This window comes from Cavenderia fasciculata (genome assembly GCF_000203815.1).
Source record: "Cavenderia fasciculata unplaced genomic scaffold Scf_EUAJFUG02HR96I-5, whole genome shotgun sequence".
In the NCBI taxonomy this organism is placed as follows: Eukaryota; Evosea; class Eumycetozoa; order Acytosteliales; family Cavenderiaceae; genus Cavenderia; species Cavenderia fasciculata.
The window spans coordinates 469,818-490,155 of record NW_004457624.1 but is presented as its reverse complement, the minus strand read 5'-3'; the positions used below and the strand labels follow the sequence as shown (position 1 = coordinate 490,155).

At 33.2% G+C, this 20,338-nt stretch overlaps 12 protein-coding genes across 12 annotated transcripts; 8 read left to right on the top strand and 4 right to left on the bottom strand.

Moving 5' to 3' along the window:
• Positions 1–131: 131 nt before the first annotated feature.
• DFA_11205 (uncharacterized protein) lies at positions 132–1,594 on the top strand (the record flags this gene model as incomplete). The annotated part of the gene is made up of 2 exons (XM_004350098.1): positions 132–322; positions 424–1,594. 2 exons carry the CDS (start codon positions 132–134, stop codon positions 1,592–1,594), a joined length of 1,362 nt encoding a protein of 453 aa, XP_004350148.1.
• Positions 1,595–1,811: 217 nt separating this feature from the next.
• Positions 1,812–2,109, top strand: DFA_11204 (uncharacterized protein; the record flags this gene model as incomplete). The annotated part of the gene is made up of 2 exons (XM_004350097.1): positions 1,812–1,906; positions 2,007–2,109. The coding sequence occupies 2 exons, from the start codon at positions 1,812–1,814 to the stop codon at positions 2,107–2,109; spliced, it is 198 nt and encodes a 65-aa protein (XP_004350147.1).
• Positions 2,110–2,298: 189 nt separating this feature from the next.
• Positions 2,299–3,012, top strand: DFA_11203 (uncharacterized protein; the record flags this gene model as incomplete). Its single annotated transcript, XM_004350096.1, has 1 exon — positions 2,299–3,012. The coding sequence occupies one exon, from the start codon at positions 2,299–2,301 to the stop codon at positions 3,010–3,012; it is 714 nt and encodes a 237-aa protein (XP_004350146.1).
• A 90-nt stretch (positions 3,013–3,102) lies between these two features.
• On the top strand, positions 3,103–4,448 carry DFA_11202 (uncharacterized protein; the record flags this gene model as incomplete). The annotated part of the gene is made up of 2 exons (XM_004350095.1): positions 3,103–3,212; positions 3,323–4,448. 2 exons carry the CDS (start codon positions 3,103–3,105, stop codon positions 4,446–4,448), a joined length of 1,236 nt encoding a protein of 411 aa, XP_004350145.1.
• A 178-nt stretch (positions 4,449–4,626) lies between these two features.
• Positions 4,627–5,807, top strand: DFA_11201 (uncharacterized protein; the record flags this gene model as incomplete). The annotated part of the gene is made up of 2 exons (XM_004350094.1): positions 4,627–4,706; positions 4,781–5,807. The coding sequence occupies 2 exons, from the start codon at positions 4,627–4,629 to the stop codon at positions 5,805–5,807; spliced, it is 1,107 nt and encodes a 368-aa protein (XP_004350144.1).
• A 128-nt stretch (positions 5,808–5,935) lies between these two features.
• DFA_11200 (uncharacterized protein) lies at positions 5,936–8,576 on the bottom strand (the record flags this gene model as incomplete). The annotated part of the gene is made up of 5 exons (XM_004350093.1): positions 5,936–7,103; positions 7,184–7,345; positions 7,648–7,848; positions 7,992–8,411; positions 8,566–8,576. 5 exons carry the CDS (start codon positions 8,574–8,576, stop codon positions 5,936–5,938), a joined length of 1,962 nt encoding a protein of 653 aa, XP_004350143.1.
• A 190-nt stretch (positions 8,577–8,766) lies between these two features.
• DFA_11199 (uncharacterized protein) lies at positions 8,767–10,328 on the top strand (the record flags this gene model as incomplete). Its single annotated transcript, XM_004350092.1, has 4 exons — positions 8,767–8,820; positions 8,908–9,095; positions 9,183–9,919; positions 10,060–10,328. 4 exons carry the CDS (start codon positions 8,767–8,769, stop codon positions 10,326–10,328), a joined length of 1,248 nt encoding a protein of 415 aa, XP_004350142.1.
• A 206-nt stretch (positions 10,329–10,534) lies between these two features.
• Positions 10,535–11,573, top strand: DFA_11198 (uncharacterized protein; the record flags this gene model as incomplete). Its single annotated transcript, XM_004350091.1, has 2 exons — positions 10,535–10,809; positions 10,895–11,573. The coding sequence occupies 2 exons, from the start codon at positions 10,535–10,537 to the stop codon at positions 11,571–11,573; spliced, it is 954 nt and encodes a 317-aa protein (XP_004350141.1).
• Positions 11,574–11,805: 232 nt separating this feature from the next.
• Positions 11,806–14,196, top strand: DFA_11197 (uncharacterized protein; the record flags this gene model as incomplete). Its single annotated transcript, XM_004350090.1, has 6 exons — positions 11,806–11,972; positions 12,183–12,293; positions 12,620–12,756; positions 13,033–13,121; positions 13,223–13,594; positions 13,714–14,196. The coding sequence occupies 6 exons, from the start codon at positions 11,806–11,808 to the stop codon at positions 14,194–14,196; spliced, it is 1,359 nt and encodes a 452-aa protein (XP_004350140.1).
• A 634-nt stretch (positions 14,197–14,830) lies between these two features.
• Positions 14,831–16,212, bottom strand: DFA_11196 (uncharacterized protein; the record flags this gene model as incomplete). The annotated part of the gene is made up of 2 exons (XM_004350089.1): positions 14,831–16,061; positions 16,142–16,212. 2 exons carry the CDS (start codon positions 16,210–16,212, stop codon positions 14,831–14,833), a joined length of 1,302 nt encoding a protein of 433 aa, XP_004350139.1.
• A 208-nt stretch (positions 16,213–16,420) lies between these two features.
• DFA_11195 (uncharacterized protein) lies at positions 16,421–17,844 on the bottom strand (the record flags this gene model as incomplete). Its single annotated transcript, XM_004350088.1, has 2 exons — positions 16,421–17,624; positions 17,753–17,844. The coding sequence occupies 2 exons, from the start codon at positions 17,842–17,844 to the stop codon at positions 16,421–16,423; spliced, it is 1,296 nt and encodes a 431-aa protein (XP_004350138.1).
• A 469-nt stretch (positions 17,845–18,313) lies between these two features.
• On the bottom strand, positions 18,314–20,290 carry DFA_11194 (uncharacterized protein; the record flags this gene model as incomplete). Its single annotated transcript, XM_004350087.1, has 4 exons — positions 18,314–18,401; positions 18,580–18,742; positions 19,692–19,807; positions 20,172–20,290. The coding sequence occupies 4 exons, from the start codon at positions 20,288–20,290 to the stop codon at positions 18,314–18,316; spliced, it is 486 nt and encodes a 161-aa protein (XP_004350137.1).
• Positions 20,291–20,338: the final 48 nt, after the last annotated feature.

Here is a 20,338-nt window from a genome sequence, read left to right as displayed (position 1 = left end):
ATGAAAAAGAAATTAATAAATAAATGAATAGTACCCTTACCCAAACTACTTGCTCTTCTTTTTTTTTTTTATTTATTTTGAACTTCACATCTTGAACGAGCAGATATCATTATTTCGTTTCATACAACAAAATGAGCAAGAACAATTTTCTCGGACTACAGATACAAGATATAAAGATAAAGAAAGAAGAAGAAGAACAAGATGATAAAGATACAATAACAATAGATAAATTACAAATAAATGATGATCGTGATGAGAAGCAGAATACAAATACTTCTACAACTTCAACTACGACTACAACAACAATAGGAGCTGATAATGTGTATGTGTTAAAGATAGATATATTTATTTGTTTATTTATGTATTATATATATATATATGATTTACTAAACTCTTATCTTTATCTTTCCAAATTATTATTAGAGCTACAACAACAACAACAGGAGAAAAGAAAAAGAAGAAAAAGAAAAAGAATAAGAAGAAAAAGGTTACAACAGTAATTGAAGCAGGTGATATTGTAGACGGTGTGAATGACGAACACAACTACCAATACGACTATGGAAAGGTTATAGATGTAAAGAATGTTGATACGTCTAAACCATGGGATGAAGCTATTCTTGGACAATACCTCAAAGATGCTGGTTTTGTTAAAGGTTCAGGTAACACTCCAAGAAACAAGGCAGATATAACACCAGTCTATATTGAATTTGCAAACAAGCTATTGTCGCAATTGCCTGATCAATCGTACAGGGTCAACCTCACAGGACATGGTATGACCGACTTTGAAAAGGCCTACTCTATCATTGGGTCTCCAGTCTTTGAAATATTGCAACGTCATACTCCACCATCCTACACCACCATTGCAACGTTGTTGGTCGTCACAGCATATGTTTTGGGGTTCCCTGGGTTTGGACGTGGTCCATTACCCAACATAGTCAAGGAAACATTGGTCAAGATGAATAAGGAGATTCCTCGTAACGAACCAGACCTCAGTGCCAAGCTTCTGTACACCAACAATAGATACTTTGGTTTGGTAGATCAACAACACAAGATTGTATGGGACAAGACCAAGTTGACTCAATACCTCCTCACCAACAGTATCAGAAAATACACGACCACCAAGTATCCACCGACAGAAGACAACTTTAGTCGTATCTTGGTGTTGTGTAAATTGGTGATTAGTTTGGTCATCATGAAGAATAATCCATCCATCTATACACAGGAAATGGCTTTGGAATCGGTACAACTAAAAGAGACTGTTGAAGAGGCACTTGACAGACTTGGTCGTATGGCATTACCGTTTTGGGGAAACAAGGATTGGGGTTACGATATGCGACAATTCGTCCTAGGTGTCACACTTTTGGCATTTCAAACAGGTATCTCCAATTTTGTTCACCCACCTTTAATAGCTGGTTGCCTCAAGACAGAGATATTGGCCACTCTAGAATATCCTCATTTAGAATTTGACTCTGATATCCAAACAGCATTCAACAATATTTATCAAAGTATAAACAACACCAACAGTAGCAACAACAATGACAATAACAATAATAAAACAACAACAACAACAACAACCACCATCAACAACAAATAGAAATAATTTATTAAATTTAGTTTATATATTTTTTGGCATAATTAATAATAATAAAATAATAATAATAATAATCAACTTTGTAACTTACAATTAATAATTAATAATAATAATAATAGGCAATATATTTATATATAAAAAAAAACAAACAAAGTTTTTTCAATTAATTTTTTTTAATCAACCAACAAGACAAGACATTAGTATTTGTCATCAAATCACAATGAATATCAATTTCAAAGATGGTGATGTCTATCTTGTAGAAGAACCTAGTACACCTACTTCTACTACAACCTCTACTTCAACTGCAGATAATGTGTATGTTTTTTGTATCCATTCATTTTTTAATCATCTCATCTCATCATAATATTAGTATTAACTTTCTTTTACTTTCTTTTCTTTTATTTATTGTTTAAAGAGCAACAACAACATCAACAACAACAACAACAACAGGAGAGAAAAGGAAGAAAAAGAAAAAGAATAAGAATAAAAAGAAGAAAAAGAACATATTATATATGTAAACTAAGTTTTGAAGTGGGAGAATTTTTCAAGGTTTTGACCGATGAAAAGGACCATGTAGACAAACATGTCTACAACTATGGTAATGTTGTAGATGTAAAACAGGTTGATACTTCCAAGCATTGGATTGAAGCTACACTTGAACAGTACCTCAAAGATGCTGGTTTTACAAGGACTCCTTGTAGGGTCAAATGGGACCACCTAAAAATGGAAAGGAGGATTATGTAGCTTGCTTTTCCTTTATTGGATCTGAAATATTGGCAAAGATGGGAACAAGAGTGCCTCCATCTTATTATATGATGGCAACATTGCTTGTCGTTGCTGGATACACAATGGGCTTTCCAAATTATTGCCAAGGACGTTTCATAGACACAATCAAGCATACTTTGGTCAAGATGAACAAAGAGATACCACGTACCATGCCAGACCTTGCCATCAAGATTCAACACCTGTACAACCGGTACTATGGTATGGTTGATCGTCAAAGAACTATAGTATGGGACAAGATCAAGTTGACACACTACCTCAAAAACAATTCGATTAGAGAGTACAACCCAACAAGGTATCCACCAACCAAAGAGAATTTTGAAAGAATTATTGGGATTACTAAATTGATCATGATCGATGTCTATATGAATACATTTTCAAAAGACAAGCCAGTAGATGATGCCGATTCAGTTGAAGTGATACTTGAAAAGATGGGACGTATGGTATTACCACATTCAAACATACAAGAAGACTGGGCCAAGGACGTGATGATGAACGTACTTTCTGTGACACTTTTGGCATTTCAAGCGGGTGTTGTCAATTATGTCTATCCACCATTGATTGATGGTTATCTCAAGTCTGTTGTATTGGATTATTTAGAATATCCAATGTTCATCTATAAAGATGATTTAAATTAAATAATTCTCGAATGAAAAGAGCTGTTTTCAACATCAAAAAAGTCACAATTTTTTTTTCTTTCTTTCTATTTAGTATTCAAACAAATAACAATGTCTAACAACGATTTCAAAGATGATAATGATTTAGCCAACAAAGTTGGCACTACTAGTACTACTTCTACTACCTCTACTACTTCAACTTCTACTGTTGCAGATAATGTGTATGTTTATATTTGTATCTATTTTTTATTATATCATCCCATCACATCACCATTATCAATATTAATATAACTTTCTTTTCATTTCTTTTCTCTTTTATCTATGTTTAAAGAACATCAACAATAACAACAACAACAGGGGAGAAAAAGAAGAAAAAGAAAAAGAATAAGAAGAAGAAGAACAAACAACCCAAACAAATTAATTATGATCTTGGAGAGTTTTTACAAGGTTTGGCTGATGAAAAGGACCATGTAGACAACCACATTTACAACTATGGCAATGTGATAGATGTAAAACGAGTTGATACTTCCAAGCATTGGACTGAAGCTACTCTTGGACAATACCTCAAAGATGCTGGTTTTGTTAGAGGTTCAGAGGACACTCAACTCAACAAGACAAGAATCATACCTTTTTTCTTCCATTTTATCAACAAGATGTTGTTCCTAGCTAGCAAGTTCCAAGACAAAGAAGAAGAAGGAGATGAATTTGGTCAGCTTGGGCCACCTGAAAAAGGTACAAATTCAGATTTTGTTGCTCTCCTTTCCTTCTCTGGATCTGAAGTATTTTCAGTGATAGAAACAAGACTACCTCCATCTTATTTTATTTTATCAACATTGCTTGTCGTCGCAGGATACACAATGGGTTTTCCTACCTATTGCCAAGGTCGTTTCCCAGACACAATCAAGCATACTTTGGTCAAGATGAACAAAGAGATACCACGTACTATGCCAGACCTCGTTATCAAGATTCAACATTGTTACAATAGATACCATGGCTCTGCTGACCGACAAAGACCCATTGTTTGGGACAAGGACAAGTTGACACAATACCTCAAACACAATTTGATCAGACAGTACAGTACTACAAGATATCCACCAACTAAAGAGAATTTTGAACGAATCATTGCGTTGTCTAAAAATGGGATGATGATCGTCCATCGTACTACCTCTACATATGATAATCCAATCAATGATACCGATTCAATTGAAGTTGTAATTGAAAAGATTGGTCGTACAGTAATACAACTGTGGAAAAAAAAAGTAGCCTGGGCTGATGATATGATGTTGGCAGTACTAGAAATCACACTTTTGGCATTTCAGACTGGTATCTCCAACTATGTCTATCCTCCATTGACTGATTGTCTCAAAAAAGTGGTATTGGATAGTCTAGAATATCCATTGTTCATCTTTGGAGATGATCTAAATATCCATTTTTCATCTAGAACAAGATCTAATTAATAGTTAATTAAAAAGTAATAAAAAGTCATATGTTTAGATTATTTTTCGTTGGTTTTTGTGTTTTTTTGTTTTTTTCCAATCAAAATTGAAGACATAATACTTTTGATTGATCATCATCGGGATCAGGGAATCATAATCATAATTATTTATTTTTTTCAAATATTTGTTCAAATAAAGAATGAGTTTTAAATACCAAGATGGCATAGGGAATCTAGCACCTAACTTTCCTATTCCTCCCACTTCAACTCCAGATAATGTGTATGTTAAACGTATTATTAATATTTATCTCTTCACCATTATTGATAAAACTTTTATATTTAAATTATTTATAGAACAATAGATGAGAAAAAGAAGAAAAAGAAAAAGGACAAGAAGAAAAGATCAAGTTCATTGTCAGCACCTTACTTTGAACCTGGAGAGTTTGTAAAAGGTTTGCCTGATGAAAAGGACTATGTTTACAACTATGACAATGTTATCGATGTACAAGTAGATACTGAAAAGCAATGGACTGAAGCTACGCTTGCAAATTACCTCAAAGATGCCGGGTTTGTTAGAGGTTCATTAGATGGCTACCAATACAAAAAGTCAAGATCAAACATCATTCCTCTCTTTATCCATTTTACAAACAAGATCTTGTTTCAAGCTGGTAAACATCACAACAATGGTGTTTTTCAGGTTGGAGGTGAAAACTCTAAAGTAGTAAGAGAGGAGTTTGTGGAAGCATTCTCTTTCATTGGATCTGATGTATTGGGAAAGATGGGAACTAGATTACCTCCACCATATTGTATGATGGCAACTTTACTTGTTGTCGCAGGATACACAATGGGCTTTCCAAATTATTGTCAAGGTCGTCTTGCAGATACTATTAAGCATACTTTGGTCAAGTTCAACCTCGAGATTCCACGTAACCATCAAGACCTAGCTATCAAGACTCAATATCATTACAATCGATACTTTAGTATGGTTGATAAACAAAGAATGGTTGAATGGGACAAGTCCAATTTAACAAACTACCTAAAGTACAATTTAATCGGACAGTACAGTACAACAAGGTATCCACCAACTGAAGAGAATTATGAAAGAATTATTGCAATGTCTAAAATGATTATGATTGAAGTATTTTTCAATAACTACAACAATGAAGACAAGCCAGTAGATGATACCGATTCAGTTGAAGTGGTACTTTGTAAGATGGGTCATATGGTTTACAAGTATTGGGCAAAGCAAGATGAATGGGCTCATGACATGAGAATAAGAGTCCTAGTTGTTACCCTTTTGGCATTTCAAACAGGTCTTGTCAATTATTTCTTTCCGCCATTGATTCCTGATTACATCAAGTCAGTTGTACTTGATTATTAAGAATATCCAATGTTCATCTTTGGTGATGACCTTGAATTAGATGATGAATAAAACAAAATTAAAGTAAAGAATAAACACTTTTTATAAATAGATATATTATTTATTAATTTTGTATTTATTTAAGATTTTTATTTAATTAATGATTTGGCAAGAAAATGATAAATGCTGAATGACATGGTTTTAATATCGTCATTTTCAAAGGCCAAGTTATCGTATTCTAGATCGTTAAGGAGCTCTTCCTTTAAATAACCATCGATCAATGGTGGATAAACGTAGTCCTGAATGCCAGTCTGAAATGCCAAAAGTGTAATGGCAGCACAATTAATTTTCATATATATTGCCCATCTATCTTCTCGTTTGCTCCAATGTGGTATAGCCATACGTGCCATTCTTTCAAGTGCCGATTCAACGCTTTCAATTTGTTTTACTTTTTCTTTTTCCATCTTGATCTTGATGAGTACGTCGTTACTCTCAGTGTTGGTAATGATAACTTCCATCATAAATTTAGCCAGACTAGTGATATAATGGATATTTTCAACTGTTTTGGTGTATCGAGTGGGACTGTATTTTCGAATTCCGTTGTGTTGAAGGTACTGTGTCAACTTGTCTTTGTCCCATACAACCGATCTTTGTTGATCTGGGAGACCATAGTATCTATAATAGTAGTATTTAATCTTGATAAAGAGTTGAGATGGGTCGCGTGGTATCTCTTTGTTCATCTTGACGAGAATATTCTTGTATTTGGGAAGTGAGCCACGACCAAAACCAGGAAATCCCATCAAATATGCAGCAACTAGCAGTAAAGTTGTCATAATTTCACATGATGGTGGCTGACCGTTTTTCATATCTTCAAACAAACTAGATCCAATCCAATCATAGGCAAGTTCAAAGTCTTTCATACCATTACCAGTGAGTTCGATGGGATTAAAGTGTCCAATAATCCTTCGATAGTGACGAAAGTTGTTTGCAAGAAAAAGGAACTTGTTTGCAAATTTAACATAATATGGTGTCATTTCAGCCTTGTTACTTGGAGTGTTGCCTGAACCTTTAACAAACCCAGCATCCTTTAGATATCGACCCAATATTTCTTCAGTCCATGGTTTAGAAGTATCAACACCCTTTACATCAATAACATTACCATAGTTGTAGATGTGATTGTGTTCATCGTTAATACCTACTACCAAGGTACCAGGTTCTACATATGCAACCTTTGTCTTTCTCTTTTTCTTTTTCTTTTTATTATTATTATTCTTCTTCTTATTCTTTTCTTCTTCTTCTTCTTTTTCTTCTGTTGATCTTTTAAATTAATAGAGTTATTAGATACTGATCAATATCTCTTATTATTATTATCATCATCATAATCATCATCATCATACTTGAAAGTAGTAGTACTAGTACTTGTAGTCTGCTGCGATTCGAGATGATCATCATCGTTGATCTGTAATTTATCTATTTCAACTCTATCACCATCATTATCTTCTTCTTTTTCTTTTTCTTTACTTGTATCTCTTATCTCTAATTTATTCATTGTAACTACACTTTTTAAAACTAAATTGAAGTTCATCTCTTTAGAGTTTTGATCGTGGACAACCCCCACAATGGTTATTAAATTTTATTTTGTGGTCATCGTTCTTGAAGGCAGAAAATGATTTGATTATGATTTGATTTTGATTTGATTTATTTATTTGTTTATTGATTTATTTTTATTGATTGACTTGGAAATGAAATCATAAGTCATGTTTGCCATGGTTTGAAGATGAGATCAGTATCGTAATTTTCATACTCTAAGAATAATTAGAACCTCTTTAGGAATCGATCTATAGATCAATGGTGGATAAACATTGACAACACCAGTCTGAAATGCCAAAAGAATGATTGACATTGTGGTACGTGCCAATGAAGAATAGCAATACGACCCAACTTTTCAAGTGCCGATTCAATAGTTTCAGGTTCCCTGACCTTTTCCTTTTCCATTCTAATCTTTGCTTGTGATCGGCTACTAGTGTTGGTAATGATAACCTCCATCATTAATTTGGCTAGTCTAATGATATGGTCGAGATTCTCTGGTGTGTGTGGGTGTCGGGTGGTACTGTAGCAGGTAGACCCAAAAGGAAGGAAGCGACCACAAGAAATGTTGTCATAATCTCACACGATGGTGGCTGGCCCTTTTGAATATCTGCAAACAATTTAGATCCAATCCAAGTATAGACAGTGTCAAAGTCAGTCAAAGCATCACCAGTGATCTTGATGGGAAGGAAAAATTCACCATTCTTTCTCTTTTCACCAAAGTTGTTGGCAAGAAAAAGAGAATTGTCTGCAAATTTAATAAAGTAGGGTATCATTTCAACCTTGTTGCATTCAGTGTTTCCTGAACCTTGAACATAACCAGCAGCATTTAAATATTGAGTCAATATTTCTTCGGTCCATGGAATAGAGGTTTCAACCCTACCATCAATCACATTACCATAGTTGTAGATGTGATTGTGTTCATCGTTAATACCTTCAACTATTGTACCAGGTTCTACATATTCAGATGAATTTTTCTTTTTATTCTTATTCTTATTCTTCTTCTTCTTCTTTTCTCCTTCTTCTTTAGTCAATGAGCTTTTAATAAATAAAAAAGAGGGATATTAATACATTGATATAATATAATAATGAAAGCCATATCTCTTTATTTATGATACTTACATTTTAGAAGTTGTTGAGGTATGAGAAATATGTAATTCTCCAAGATCATCGTCGATCTCAGATTGATTACTTCTCTATCATTTTCCTATGTTAATTTTTTTTATCTATTATCTCTAATTTATTCATTTCTCTACTCTAAATTATCTCTATCTACAAAATTGACAATAAAATAAGTTGAAGAGGTATGAGCTAGTGATCATTGATTTTTTTTTCTACCCTCAACTGCAACCTGGAAAATTAAAAATTGAAAAATTGGAAAAAAACAAAAGAGATGACTTGGTTGAGTTGCTCTTCATTATTAATTACACTCTCTCATCAATTATCTGTTTATATACTCTATCTCTATCTCTATCTCTCATAATTAACTATCTCTTTATTATCTATTTAAATATCAATCATAATAAAAAACAAGAACAAGAGCAAGAAAGATAATTGCTCACTTGAATTAATTGCAGTAAAACATTTAGATTCATTGAACATCAACGACGATGACGACGATCATCATGATCATGAAAGTGACAACACTATTAAAACAAATAGTCAAGAACAATCTTCTTCTTGTTCTTCAACTTCAACTTTAACAAATACCTGTACCGATTTGTAAGTATAAATGTATTTAAAAGATAAATATGTTTCTTTCTACTCTTTTATTATTTATTTAAAACTAATCTCACTTTAAATCAAAAGAATTACAAATACAACAACTTCTACTACAACTACAACAACTATTACTAAAAAAGAAGAAAAGAAAAAGAAGAAGAAAAATGAACGAATTACAAAGAAAAAAAAGATTGGGTTTATTGAACCAGGTACAATTGTTGAAGGTGTCAATGATGAACAAAATTTCCATTACCACTATGGTCCTGTCGTCAATGTAAAAGGTGTTGATACCTCTAAACCATGGACTGAAGAAATATTGGGTCAATATTTAAAGGATGCTGGTTTTGTTAGAGGTTCGGCTAGCTCAGCAAGTAAAAAGGCTCAAATTACACCAAATTTCATTCAATTCTCAGACAAGTTAGGACAAATTATTTGTTGTGTCAATGGTATCTGTAATAGTCATCCCTTTAAACGTCTCAAACTAACTGGAAATGGAAAGATTGACTTGGAGAATGCATTGTCTGCCATTGGATCATTTGAATTGTTTGAAAAGACTCAACCAAGATTACCACCATCCTATACCACCATGACAACTCTGTTTGTAGTTGCAGCCTATATTATGGGTCTACCTGGATTTGGAGCTGGTCCACTACCCAACATTGTCAAGCATACATTGGTCAAGATGAACTCAGAGATACCACGTGGAGGACACTACCTATTGGTCAAGATTCATTACTCTCTCAATCTATTTTATGCTGAAGTCGATCAACACTACGACGTTGTATGGGATCAATCCATGTTGACAAAGTTTCTCCTTGGAAACAGTATTAGAAAATACAGTACCACCAAGTATCCACCAACTCAGCAAACATAACTCTTGTTCTAATGTCATGTAAATTTATTACATATACGGTCTACCAGAATACAATCAAAGATTATGACATTGATACATTATTTAAAAAAGACGAGTCAATTGAATCTGCACTTCAAGAGATGGGTCGTGCCATTCTACCTTTTTGGGATAGTGATGAGGGATGGTCCGAGAATTTATCACAAGCTTTATTTATGGCAACACTTTTGGCATTTCAAACTGGAATCAACAACTATGTCTATCCACCATCGATCAATAGTTGTCTTAAAACATTTATCTTGAGACATCTAGAATTTCCAGTCTTTGATTATGATGATGATCCCTCAGTTCCACACTCTCAGATTTTATCTCTCCTTCTCTAAAATAATCCTATCTTCTTTTTATCATTTTTACAAAAATTAATAAACTTTGTATTTTTAGAAAATTGACAATAAAATAAGTTGAAGGGTGATGATGAGATAAAATATCTTCTCAAGTCTTTTTCCTTTCCCTCAACTGCAACCTGGAAAATTAAAAATTGAAAAATTGGAAAAAACAAAAGTGATGACTGCTTGAGTTGTTCTTCATTATGTTAGTTACACTCTCATCAATTATCTGTTTACATCCTCTATCTCTATATCTCTCTATCTCATCAATTATCTATATATTTAATTATCTAATCATAATGAAAAACAAGAACAAGAACAAGAAAGATAATTGCTCACTTGAATTAATTGCAGTTAAACATTTAGATGTATTGAACATTAACGATGAGGAAGATGAAAGTGACAAAAATATTAAAACGAATAGTCAAGACCAATCTTCTTCTTCTTCTTCAACTTTAACAAATACTTGTACCGATTTGTAAGTATCAATAAATAAATTATTTATAAGATAAATATGTTTCTCCTCTATTTTATTTAATACTAATCTCACTTTAAATCTAAAGAATTACAACTACGACTACAACAACTTCTACTACATCAACTACTACTACTAAAACAGAGGAAAAGAAAAAGAAGAAGAATGAACGAATTACAAAGAGAAAAAAGATTGGGTTTATTGAACCAGGTACAATTGTTGAAGGTGTCAATGATGAACAAAATTTCCATTACCACTATGGTCCTGTCGTCAATGTAAAAGGTGTTGATACCTCTAAACCATGGAATGAAGAAATATTGGGTCAATATTTAAAGGATGCTGGTTTTGTAAGAGGTTCGGCTAGCTCAGCAAGTAAAAAGGCTCAAATTACACCAAATTTCATTCAATTCTCAGACAAGTTGGGACAGCTTATTAGTTGCGTCAATGGTATCTGTAATAGTCATCCCTTTAAACGTCTCAAACTAACTGGAAATGGAAAGATTGACTTGGAAAATGCATTGTCTGCCATTGGATCATTTGAATTGTTTGAAAAGACTCAACCAAGATTACCACCATCCTATACCACCATGACAACTCTGTTTGTAGTTGCAGCCTATATTATGGGTCTACCTGGATTTGGAGCTGGTCCACTACCCAAACATTGTCAAGCATACATTGGTCAAGATGAACTCAGAGATACCACGTGGAGGACACTACCTATTGGTCAAGATTCATTACTCTCTCAATCTATTTTATGCTCAAGTTGATCAACACAATCATGTTGTATGGGATCAATCCATGTTGACAAAATACCTCCTTGGAAACAGTATTAGAAAATACAGTACCACTAGATATCCACAAACAGAGGAAAATATGAATCGGATTTTTGTGATGTGTAAATATATTACACATCTAGTAAATAGAAACACAATCAAAAACTATGACTCTAAAACATTTGGATTGAAAAAAGGTGATACCATTGAAACAGCACTTCAAGAAATGGGTCGAGTAGTATATCCCATTTGGCATAGTGAGGAATCAGAATGGTTTCAATGTTTATCACAAGCATTATTGATGGTAACACTTTTTGCATTTCAAACTGGTGTCACCAACAACTATGTCTATCCTCCATTGATCGATAGTTGCTTGAAGAAAGATATATTGAAGTATCTTGAATTTCCAATCTTTGACTCTGTTGATGGTCCCAAAGATAAATATGATCAGATTTTATCTCTCATTATCCAAAGCAGGGACCTCAGCAAAAAGATGGAGTAGAATATATTTTTAATAAATAAATAAATAAATTAGTATTCATATCTTTTTTTTCGGCAACTATAGTTTGAAAAAAAAGTAGATCATGATCATTTTGTTTCTAGCAACGAGATGCATAACACTACAACATTACAGATAAAATCTAATGGAATCAGAGAAAGTGTGATTCAGTTCTACAGACATTATCACCATTACTATTTTTCTTTCAATCAGTAGTGAGTGTTGTAGCAGTCATTTTGTTTGGTATCATACCCCTCATTCTTGCATTGATATACATAATGTTCAAAACTAGAAAGTATACATATCATTATTACAAGCATGGTACATTCAATCACACAGAAACAGATCAATTATTTGATGATAGCAGTGACTATGATGACTACAACAACGATTGATTCTCGAGAAAACGATCATAAAGACAGTAACTTAAAATTAGATTCTCAACAGTGAAGCACAGACTTGTTGAAATGAACCAAGAGATACCTCGAAACGATCCAGACCTCGGTATCAAAATTCAATCTATTTATCTAATCTATTTTAGTGTACCCGATCAACACAAATCTATTGTATGGGACAAATCAAAGTTAACACAATACCTACTCAACAACACGATTAGAAAATACAGTAATACTCGATACCCACCAACTAAAAGAAATACAGATCGTATCATTGCATTGTGTAAATTAATTGATGAATATGATCATTGACAATACCAACAACACCCTAAACAACAACCTAAACAACAAGAAAACATCATTGTACATGTATTTTTTTTTTTTGGTTGATCTAATTTTTTTTTTGGCCCAACTGTAAACTCAAAAAATCGAAAAGAAAAAAAGCTGATGGTGACCATCTACTTCTTCTCTTGATCATCATTATCATTATCATCATTAGGGAATCACAATTATAATTTTTTTAAACAGATAATGGAGAATTACAAATATATATTCAAAGGTGATGATGGTTATCTTGTTGACTGTAAAGTTAACGTAGATGTAAAAAGTACTAGTACTTCAACTTCAGATACTACTACCGCAGATAATGTGTATGTTTAATATTTTATTTATTCATCACATCTCTATATTATCATTTTTGATTTTAACTTTTTCCTTTCTTCTTCTTCTATTTTATTTCTTTTAAAAAGAACAACAGCAGGAGAGAAAAAGAAGAAAAAGAAAAAGAACAAACACAACCAACTCAACAACAATTTAAAAAGAGATCAAGTGTTTTAAAAAAGGCCTCTTACTTTGGACCTGGTGAATTTGTAAAAGGCTTGTCCGATGAAAAGGACTATGTCTACAACTATGGTAATGTTGTCGATGTCAAGGGTGTTGATATTACCAAACATTGGGATGAACAAACTCTTGGAGAGTACCTCAAGGCAGCTGGTTTTATTCAAGGTTCTTCCGACACTCCAAGAAACAAAGCAATGGTAACACCACTTTTCATCCATTTGACAAACAAGATGATGTCACAATATGCCAGACTCTATCATTGTGAATCAACCATTATGAAGGTTAAACTGATTGGAAATGGTCCAACTGATTTTGACAGTTCACTAGAGTGAAGCTTGTGCTGGTCAAGATGAACCGGGAGATACCAAGAAATGGACAAGATCTCTGTGTCAAGCTTCAGTTCATCTACAATAGATTCCATGGTCTGGTGGATCAACAAAGAACGGTTAAATGGGACAGAGAAATGTTGACCAACTACCTCCTCAACAACACTGTTAGAAAGTTTAAAAACGATGTTCGTCTGCCTACTCAAAGCAATATTGCCATCATCTTTAGCTATTGCAAAATGGCAATTGGTCGAGTCGTCAAATATGCCAAGCCAAAAAAGGTAGAAGTGATCACTGACATGGATACTGTTCAAGAAGCTATTTACAAGATGGGTCGTATGGTATTACCCCATTACAACAAAGAAATACAGTGGACAGAGGACTTAAGAATGTTGGCTCAAAATGCATGCTATACAGCATTCCAGACTGGTATCAAAGATTATGTTTACCCTCCATTAATCGTTGATTGTCTCCAACCAGATATATTGAATGGATTGGAGTATGCTCATTTCAGAGAGACTGGATTACTCGACATGAGAAACCAATATCAATTATAAATTTGTTGAATAAATAAAAAAAGAAAAAGAAGTAGTTGAAATACTGCTAGTTTTAATATATTGAATGGATTAGAGTATGCCCATTTCAGAGAGATTGGTTGGCTCAACATTAGAAATGAATATCAATTATAAAATACTTTATTTAAAAATAATAAATAAATCTTTGTGTACTTATTTATTTCTTTCCTTTTTTTAATTTTTTTTGATTTGTAGGGACAATGTAATTGTCAAATACTTCAACAAGATAATTGTTAATTCTTTCAAATGATGTAGTATATCATGACTGGAAATGTGGGAATTCTAAATTATCCAAAATCTACACCTGCTTGAAAGGCTGCAAGGGAAATTCCTAGTATCATCTGTCACTCTGCCATTACATTCCAATGTGGTACTATCATACGTCTGAAATAACTATATAGATACTTGGTAAATATATAATTAGTTTGAGAGGGATATAATTATAATAATATATAGATATATGAATATATAGATAGTAATTGAAAAATGAAAAATATAGCTCTAACAATTGACATTTAATTTATTGACCTTTAAAGGGAAATGGTGATTTTATTTTACTTTTTATTGTTGTTGAATCTTTTGGATTATTTAAATACAATTAATTATTGATTTATATTTAATCATCATCACTGTAATTAATATTTAAACGAGTTGGACAATAATCAAAAGTATCTTGATCTACAAACTTTTTAAATTCTTCAATATAGTAGACATGATTAATGATAACATCAGCCAGAATAGAATTGATTCGGTTGGATGCAGTGGGAAGGTCATCCACGTCGTCAAAACAAGGAAATTCTAAAACAGCCACAATCTCTTTTTTAATACAACCATCAATCAATCCCGGATGAATATAGTTGACAACTCCGGTTTCAAATGCCAAAAGTGTGACACCAAGAATACATTGTCTCAATGTCTGATCAAGAGGCCAACCTTTTTCAGGGTTCCAAGATGGAACAGACATACGACCAAGTCTATCTAGTGCAGATTCAACAGTTTCGTTTGGTATTACATTGACCAACTCCAAAGATGTTTCTTGTGTAAATCTACGGATATAATTATCCGGATTGCTTCTAATGATTGTTTTCTTGATCATTCTACACAACTCTATGATAATGTTAAAGTTATCTTGAGCTGGTGGATACTTTGTTGTACTATACTTTCTAATACCATTGTTGAGTAGGTATTGTGTCATTGTATTCTTGTCCCAAACAACCTTTAATTGATTATCTACGTGACCAAAGAATCTATTAAAGGTATCTTTAATCTTGGCAGATAGGTCTGGTAGATCTCTTGGTATCTCGGAGCAAAACTGTACAAGAGTAGTTTTGATTACATCTGGAATCGACCCTCTACCAAATCTAGGAAAACCCATTACATAGGCAGCGACAACAAGCAAAGTTCCCATCATCATGTCTGATGGAGGTAAAAAGGGAAGCATTATTCCTTCAAACATTGGTGATCCAATACTGTCATAGGCCTTTTCCAAGTCATCTTTACCATTACCAGCTTCAGGTAGAGGGAATGATATGAGACAATTACTTAATTGAGACAATGATCTTGACAACAACTTGTTTGCAAACTTTACATAGAATGGAGTCATTTGAGCTTTGTTACTTGGAGTGTTGTATGAACCTTTAACAAAACCAGAGTCTTTGAGGTATTTTCCCAATGTTGCTTCAGTCCAAGGTTTGGATGTATCAACCTTTACATTGATAACATTACCATAGTTGTAGGTATAGTTGAGTTCATCATTCAATGTACTAGGTTCATCCAAAGGAGATTTCTTCTTTTTCTTTCTATTCTTGTTCTTATTCTTTTTCTTCTTCTTTTCAGTTGTTGTTGATCTAATAAATCAATAGAGGGAGAGAGATAGTATGTTAATATCATATTGATGGAATAGATATTAATATCTATTTAAACATACATTTTATGAGTCAAAGTATCATCAGTTTCATTGAGATCTACCTTGACCACTTCATTATCTTGGTTGACCATTTTATTTACTTGTCGAATGAGTTGAATCATCTTGTAAGCTTTTTGTTCTTGAGAGATAGTATCTGTAATACATATCGATATTAAACTACACAATAGCTAACCTTTTCTATTCACTTTTGGTCTTGTAGGTGTTGATGTTTGTTAAAAAAAAAAAACAAATTGAAATCTTGATTTTCTTGAACTTCATGCTTATTTCAACTTTGATTCTTTATTTTTTTTTATTATTTCTGATCTTTTGGATGATTGGGTTATCATTATTTTTGCTAATGAGGTCAAAAAGTTGGTATAGGAGAGAATTGGCATCTGATTCGTAGATTGGATACTCCAAATTTTCCAACAACTCTTCTTTTAAATGTTCAATCAATGGAGGATAGATATAGTTGGAGATACCTGTTTCAAATGCCAAAAGACAAGCACAAAGTGCAAATATCTTCATGTCTGTCTCCCAATCTTCATCTGGTGGAGATTTTAAACGACGACAGTCGGCACAACTATTATATTCTTTATCCTTTGTATTGCTATGTGGTATGACCATACGACACATCTTTTCAATGATCGATGCGATGGGCTCTTTATCTTTCATTGGTGGTTTTTTGGTGGTACGACAACAAGTATTCTTGACAACAAAAGTCATAACCATGATACACAACATTCTGATATGACCAAGATGTTCCTCTGTTTGTGGGTACTTGGTTGTACTAAACTTTCTGACAGAGTTGTTGAGCAGGTAGTGAGTCATCTTTTCCTTGTCCCAAACGATGGTTCTTTGTTGATCGGGTAGACCATAGTATCTATTCCAAGTATACTGAATCTTGATTGCAAGGTCTGGTAGATTACGTGGAATCTCTCGGTTCATCTTGACCAATGTTTTCTTTACCGTGTTTGGAAGGTGTGAACCATGACCATAACCAGGAAACCCAACGACATAGGCTGCAACGACAAGTAATGTAGTCATAATAGAGTAAGAGGGTGGGCGACTTTCAATCACTAATCCAATCTCTTCAGAAGCAATCAAGTTGAATGCATTGTCAAAGTCGGTTTGACCATGTCCACTAAGATGCAAAGGACCAAATCCTTCAATTGGTTCGGGGTGTTGTGTCACCCTGTTTATAAATTGAATGTAGAATGGTGTTATCTTTGCCTTGTTACTTGAAGATTTGTCTGAACTTCTAACAAACCCTGCATCGGTTAGGTATTGTCCAAGAGTAGCTTCAGTCCAATGCTTGGAAGTATCAACACCTTTTACATTGATAACATTACCATAGTTGTAGGTGTGGTTGTCTTCATTACCATAACCTATTCCCTCACCACCAGGTTCTACAAAACTACTATTCTTTTTCTTCTTATTCTTTTTCTTTTTCTTTTTCTTCTTTTCTTCTCCTCCTATTGTTGATGTTGATGTTGTAGTTGATCTTTAATTTATTAATAAAAGTAGATAAAAAAGATTAAAAGTTAATATCATTATGAGATATTGTATTTATATAAATATTTTGTATATTGAGTGTATATATATGAGTATCTTCTATTCTATTAAACATACACATGATCATCATCATCATCAACAACAGTAAAAGCATTTTCAAATGTCTGCTCTACTTCACTGATTTCATCTATTTGTTGTTGTTGAATCATCTTTTTCTTGTTCTATCTGTATATACGAGGAGGAGAATAGCTAACTAATGCTAACTACCACTATTCATCTTGTTGTTGTTGTTGTTGGTTGTTCGTGTTTTAATAATAATAATTAAATTAATAATAAAAAAACAAATGGTGAACTTGCAGTTCAACTTGGGTTCTTGAAGAAAAAAAAAAAAAAAAAAAAAAAAAGAGATAATTAGGTTGTTGTAATATGATAAATATTTATTGGGTTGGTTTGTCTGTTGTACTACTACTTACCTTTCCAGATTTATCAAATTGAATGAATAAACCATTTTTATGAAACAATAACTTACAAATTCAATTCTTTTGGATCTAATGTGATCATTTTTTTAGATCCTACTCGATGACAGATGATGGAATGGTATCTCTGAATATAGAGCTGATTGTGCCATAGTCGATGAAAAGAAGGGTCGAAGGATATTTAAATTGATAATTGGTACCTTCAAATGTAAATTCCTGTAATTTGTTGGGGAGAATGGTTGATAACAGACAAAAGTTGATAGGAAGCGCCATTAAATATATTCTCACAACTTGAAAAATAAGAAGAATAATAATGTACACTATATCATTGCAATGCGGTGGTTATATTAATATCCAACATTAAATATCTCCATCTTGTATTTCAATTGTATTCTAAAAAAAGGTAAATTAATAAATAAATATAATTACAAAAGTTTTACATGTAATAAATCAAAATAATATATTTACCAATTGAAACAGATTGTTGATAGGAAAAGTGGTTTGTACTTGGTAATATAAGAAATTCTTGATTTTCTTGTTGGTATTACATTGACAGTTACATTTGGAGTTGCATTTTTGATTTTCCTCTCCACAAGTACAGGTTGTACAATCTCCCTTTTGGCAGCGACACCTTATAACTTTGTTGTTGTTGTTGTTGTTGTTTTCATTATTGTTGTTGTTGGTTTCGTCGTCATCATCATCATCATCATTGCCGAGATTGGTGACAGCCTCTGTCCCTACTTTTCTTTTTTTTGTTGTTGTCTTTGTTGATATCGATTGTTTTTGGAAGATTCCTCTTTAGATTTCATTTCTGGAATCACTGTTTGCTTGATAAACACTTTAATAGCTTCCGGGTAGAGTTGTTTTGTACACCAGCACAGCAAAGAACAGAAACTGGCCAAAAGTGTTATGGGGTACAACTTCAAGCTCAGTCTTGACCGAATCAACGATGCAGTGACTTACACTCAATACAACACCCGTAATATACCTGTCTCGAGGTCAATACCCGTTCCAAGTGGAGATTTACCGACCCAGCCGATCTAATCTGGTTTAATTCTTCCAACCCAAGCTCCACAACGATAGATTGGATGTCCTATTCCGTCTCATTTGCATATGAATTTATTTTCGAGATGATCTCTTTGCACTAATAAGATAAATGGTTAGTCAAGATAAAGATGTACCATTTTGTTCTTTTTTTTTTTAAATAACATACCCTTATTGATGTGATGAAGCACATAACCTCGCGAGTCAGCCTTTTCTGAAATGGTAGGGGCCAATCCAACGAGATGAGATACTTCACATGGATAGTGTGGTATTTGGACTTTACCTCTTTTAAGGTCGTAGCTGGTACACCAATGCGATTCTAGGTGTCGGTCCAAAGGAACTTGAACAATCGGTTGATACCCATCCATCATCACTCTTCACCAGAAAGACTCGACGTTCTCACCTCGTACACGTTGGAGAATACAGTACTCATCGAGAGCCGAACCCAGCAACCAAGGATCCAGAATATTACTCCTTTGGTGATGGTAACTGGTGTTAGTTGAAGTTCCACTACGTATTGTACTGCCACATCCTACCGTCATCATCTTCAATTAACATTGGAAGGTATAAATAATCGTATGATCGTATGAAATGAGAAGATGAAGAAGAGGAAGACACCAAATGACGAGTTATTACAAAGATCTCATCTTTCCTTAAATTGATATATTTCAAGTAAACTTGATAATGAGACTTCCACGCTATACTACTTGATCGAATATCTAACCTAATAAATAGTACTACCTGCCTTGACCGGAGCTGACCAGGTGATAGAGAGAACCGCATAATTCTATCTCACCTATTCTGTAGCTATTCACTGTGTTGTTTTCCTATAGTCTTCATGTTGTATAATATAATATTAACTCTTTGAAATAGTTGAGTTGTTGTCACACTCTTTAACTTTAACATTGTAATAGTGACATATATTAAAAAAAAAATAAAATAAAATAAAAAAACTTTGTAGAAAGACAAAAACTTGAAGTTCGAAATATATAGAATAATTCAATCCGATTAATTGCCATCCATGATGAAAACTTGTTATAGTTGAGACGTCTGGCTCTAGAAGATATTTTTGGTTAAAAATACTAATATTTTCGAGTGCATCAACAATCGAGATCATGGTCAATGTTAGCTTCATCATTGTCTGTAGAATCTAGCTAGGTATTCCTTAATAATAATAATAATA